This window comes from Palaemon carinicauda, chromosome 12, assembly GCF_036898095.1.
Source record: "Palaemon carinicauda isolate YSFRI2023 chromosome 12, ASM3689809v2, whole genome shotgun sequence".
NCBI lineage: Eukaryota > Metazoa > Arthropoda > Malacostraca > Decapoda > Palaemonidae > Palaemon > Palaemon carinicauda.
In genome coordinates, this window is record NC_090736.1 from 1,522,387 (window position 1) to 1,527,462 (window position 5,076).

General features: G+C 37.4%; 1 protein-coding gene across 1 annotated transcript in view; it reads right to left on the reverse strand.

Moving 5' to 3' along the window:
- Positions 1-511: 511 nt before the first annotated feature.
- Positions 512-5,076, reverse strand: part of LOC137650484 (carbohydrate sulfotransferase 13-like) — a 7,882-nt gene continuing 3,317 nt past the window's right edge. Inside the window, exons 3-4 of the mRNA XM_068383710.1 lie at positions 3,007-3,377; positions 512-2,573 (exon numbers count right to left, since the gene is read on the reverse strand). Coding sequence (XP_068239811.1) covers positions 1,514-2,573; positions 3,007-3,377 — 1,431 coding nt within the window. The 3' untranslated portion in view covers positions 512-1,513. The remainder of the gene's footprint in view (positions 2,574-3,006; positions 3,378-5,076) is intronic.

The following is a 5,076-nucleotide window of genomic DNA, read 5'->3' on the forward strand; positions in this document are numbered from 1 at the left end:
GAAATCCCCAGGAGACTCACCTTCAATATCTATCAGAGCATTTTGTAGATGTCTATTTAAGTCAACAATAACATTCACTTATTAACAAAACCATAGTCACATTTACAAAAAACAAACAAAATTAACACTCGTAATAATAAGGGCAACCCACTGCTTTGTTTGTTGTTGACTTGTTGTTGTGAGGTAGGTTGACAACTTTAAGTTGACAGTAATGCCAAGGATTGCCAAATCTGCCAATAATGCCCACAATATTGTAAATTCGAAAAGGGACCAACGACAACAGTAATGCTGCTTGCATACCGTCTCACCGTGGAGTTAAAAGCCAACACCCAATTGAATTATTATTATTATTATTATTATTATTATTTTCTAACCTACAACCCTAATTGGAAAAGCAGGATGCTATAAGCCCAGAGGTCCCAACAGAGAAAATAGCTTAGTAAGGAAAGGTAAGAAGGAAAAAGTAAATATTTTAAGAACAGCAACAACACTAAAATAAATACTTCTTATGTAAACTTTTAAAATTAAAAAAAAAGAAAAAAAAAACAAGAGGAAGCGAAATTAGATAGAGTACTGTGCTCGAATGTACCCTCAAGCGAGAGAACGCTAACCCAAGACAGTGGAAGACCATGTTACAGAGGCTACGGTACTACCCAAGACTAGAGAACAACGGATTGATTTTGGAGTGTCCTTCTCCTAGTAGACCTGCTTACCATAGCTAAAGAGTCTCTCCTACCCTTACCAAGAGGAAAGTAGCCACTAAATAATAACAGTGCAGCAGTTAACCACGTGGGTGAAGAAGAATTGTTTGGTAATCTTAGTGTTGTCAGGTGTATGACAGAAGAAAATCTGTAAAGAATAGGCCAGACTATTTGGTGTATGTCCAGGTAAAAGGAAAGTGCACCGTAACCAGAGAGAAGGATCCAATGTAGTACCGTTTGGCTAGTCAAAGGACCCCAAAACTCTCTAGCAGTAGTATCTCAACACAATTTTACCATGATAATGAAAGTTAGTTTAAATAAAATCATAACATAAAAACTTTGCACAATCGAATATTCCACATGGTCCCCTGAAATTTAAATATTAATAATTAAGAAATATATCTGCAAAACACCAAAGACAATAAAAGGTCTTTAGCAATTCACTATCAAAGCAGGTGTCTGACTGTCTGTAACCTATAACTAAATATTTTTTAAAGTAACGATGAAATAAAATGGTAAACAAATAGAGCCATAAAAAAGGAATGCGATGCAATTTTTTTCATATATATATATTTTTAATATTTCATTTATAGAAAAAAAAAGTCTTGTGACAATAACATTGCCTTAGACTTTGTTGCTTTTCAGTCTAATAGCATAACACAAATAAATTAAGATCTTACCCTTAACATCACATTGACACCGTTAAACAAATTATACACAAACATCCATACTTTAGCACTTAAAGTAGCTAAATTTTCTCAAGTGTCTGATAATAGTTCCTTAATACTAATTTCTTAACTCAGTGTTTTTAATCATTTTCCTTGTGGGAATAAATCTCCCTCACCATTGTCAATAAAGTTGTTATTTATCTCACCAAGCGTTTCATTGATGGTAAGTGCCACCCCACTAGAACTCATAACCAATGGTACCGGGCCTTGTCTCTCACCGATTCCAGCATTGGCCACGTAATTAGCGTTTTCCATAGCCTCCTTAAGTAACTTTTTCAGGCTGTCCCTGTCCTGGCGAGGAATTTTCGCCATCAGCGCTGCATCCGGGGCCTCGTCACCTGGCCTTGCATATGCTATGTGCTCCTCTAAGGAATAGCCATAGAGGTCGAAGTCCAGCTTGTACTTCTGGTACAATTGAAGCACTTGTGCCAGTGTCAGTTCAGAGAAATACTGGCGTCGAATGTTTGGAGTTAACGTGTACTGTACATAATCCGTCGTATTCAATGAGCCCAAGCCTGCTTTCTTCCACGCCCACTGCACGTCATGCCAAAGGGTTTCAAAATGGGTGATGATATTATAAGGTATGTGGCAAGGGGTGCAGTGACGTGTTGCAGGTTGCCAGGCTTCTTCCATTTGGCCCATGTCTCTTCCCAAAAGAAATCTGACGAATTCTTCGAATGTCGGGGCTTTCCCGTGACCAGGAGCCAGGCGATAACTGCGAACAATGCGACGGCCATAATGAAGGTAACCATGGGGATTCCTTTCAGGATCTTCCAATAAATACCGGTAGGATGCAAGAAGTCGGTCTAGTGGGTGACGAGCCATCAGTATCGTAACACTTTTAGCCAGAACTGAAGGGTACTTCTCCCAGGAACTCAAGTAGAGGAAATTGTGTCTGGCAATTGCAGACGGGGGTTCTTGCAAACGCATCAGTTGATGATCATCATATTTTCCTAGAAGCTGCAGGAGACGACGCGAAAGCCATTGTATTCCAGTTCTTGCTATTGGGCAAACTGCTAGGTGGTGCTTTTCAGACACAAGTAATGCTTGGTACAAAGGATTTTTGGGAAAAGTTGACAAAACTGTTTTTTCCTCAAGGGTTATGTTGCTGTCATCGCCCTGTGACCAAAGGCCTAAGTTCCATCTGCAAGAAATTGATAATGATTTTTTAGTTCATATAATATGCTACTCTTATTCAACAGAAATATATAAATTTTTTATATATTAGCTATATATTGTATGTATATTCATTCATGAGAAAATTATGCGCACTGTGTAGTGCTTCAACATGTAATTAATTTATCTATCTTATAATTCAACGATCGACAGATCGCACGACCAATGTCCTCCACTTGTACTTGATCTAATAAAAACATACTTCAAGAAAAAAGAATAAAGAGAAACAAGATATAAAGACTTCCAAAGAGAAAACATGAATAAAATAGTCAGACTGAGAAACTGAGGTCCAGTTTTAATCATGTAAAACATTACTATTAAGTTGAAAAAATATAAATTTTATTATTAAAATTGGCACATCAGTTTAATCATGTTATGTCACTTTTTGGGATCGCAAATACCTTTTACAAGTCGTCTGGAGTAAGTCAAGACGACGCTGCTGCTCTGCTATCATGACATCGTCCTCGAAAGCTGGAATCGGAGTAGTTGTGGTCGTTGTGGTGGTCGAGGAAGTACTCCGTAAGGGCCGATGTCCTTTGCTGAATCCTCCTCCAAATTTCGAGGATCCTCGAGCATTAGATTTCCATGCTGGTACCCCTCCCTGTCCTCCACCTCCACCTCCACCTCCACCTCCACCTCCTCCTCCTCCTCCTCCTCCTCCTCCACCGCCGCCACCACCACCTCCTCCTCCAGTCTGAGGTCGATGTGTTGTAGAAGTGGGGTGAGAGTAACGCCCTATGTGCAATTTTCTTTGGAACTTTAACAAAACACTCTGAAAGAATGACAAGTAGTATTAACTATACCAGTCTTATAATTATATGTAAAAGACGATAAATCATTAAAAAATCCAGCTACTCTATGTGGAATAAAGCATTTATGTGAAATATAATCGGTATTTATAAATAAGCTTAAATGCATAAACTGCACATACACATATACAACACACACACACATGCACATATAAATATATATGTATATATATATATATATATATATATATATATATATATATATATATATATATATATATATATACATGGTCATGAGTCATGATATGACAATGAAACAAACTCTAATAGGTTGAGTAGATTTGAGAACAAAGCCCTCAGAAGGATATTGGGAGTTAAATGGCAGGACAGGATTAGAAATGAAACTACCAAAGAGATTACTCAAGTGCCATATGTTGATGAGATCATGATGAGGGGGTAGATGGAGATGGTTTGGGCATGCTCTTCGCACTCCCCAAGAGAGATTAGTTCACCAAACGTTCAGCTGGGCTCCACAAGGCACTAGAAGAGTTGGAAGACCCAGGCCTACATGGCTAAGGACTATGAAGTGCGAAGTAAGAGATGATGAATGGAGAAGTCTTGAATTAAGACTTCAAGATACAGACGACTGGCGAAATCTAACCGAGGCCCTTTGCGTCAGTAGGCGTAGGAGGAGATGATGATGATGATACATACATATATATATATATATATATATATATATATATATATATATATATATATATATAGATACAATGCATATGTTCAGATTAATTTCTTGAGAAAATACCTACGTGTGTAACTGATATCATAAACGTTAAGTACGGTTAGTAAAAATCTTGAAATTTCATGGAGAAATAATTTTTTAGGGAAACGGATTCCAATTTTGACAACTTTTAGCTCTAATATAGCAGCAATACATAAGGGTAGTGCCATTAAAAGCGAAAACTTATGCAGACTTGATAGTGGCGATGTGGCGTTCTCTGTATTTCTTTATCAATAAGCGTATCTTTTTAAGTAACGGGTTGGCATGGCTAGAAATGCCTGTCTCGGATTCTTAACCCTATAAAACACTATCAACAGTTGTATCACTAGATGATTTCATCCGTCATTTATCAAGGATAAAATTATTCACTTATCTTCCTAATTTACTTCCGTGTAATTGAAAACTCATTCTTCAGTAGTGCCATAGCCTCTGTACCATGGTCTTCCACTGTCTTGGATTAGAGTTCTCTTGCTTGAGGGTACACTCGGGCACACTATTCTATCTTATTTCTCTTCCTTAGTTTTTATAGTTTATATTGGATATATTTATTTTAATGTTACTGTTCTTAAAATATTTTATTTTTCCTTGTTTCCTTTACCCACTGGGCTATCTTCCCTGTTGGAGCCCCTGGGCTTATAGCATTCTGCTTTTCCAACTAGGGTTGTAGCTTAGCAATTAATAATAATAATAATAATAATTATTATTATTATTATAATAATAATAAACTGAGGAAGGTCAAAAGGGGCATAAAATCCTAATTTTTAAAATGAAAATCATCAGTTGGTTAGTTTAGATTAGGCAGGTCTTATTCTAGCACGTCCCTTGCAAGCCCTTGGTGTGGCGAGGTCTGAGAGGGATTGAGAGTTCTGATGTAGATTTTCATCATCATCTCCTCCTACGCATATCGACGTTAAGGGCCTCGATTAGATTTCCCCAGT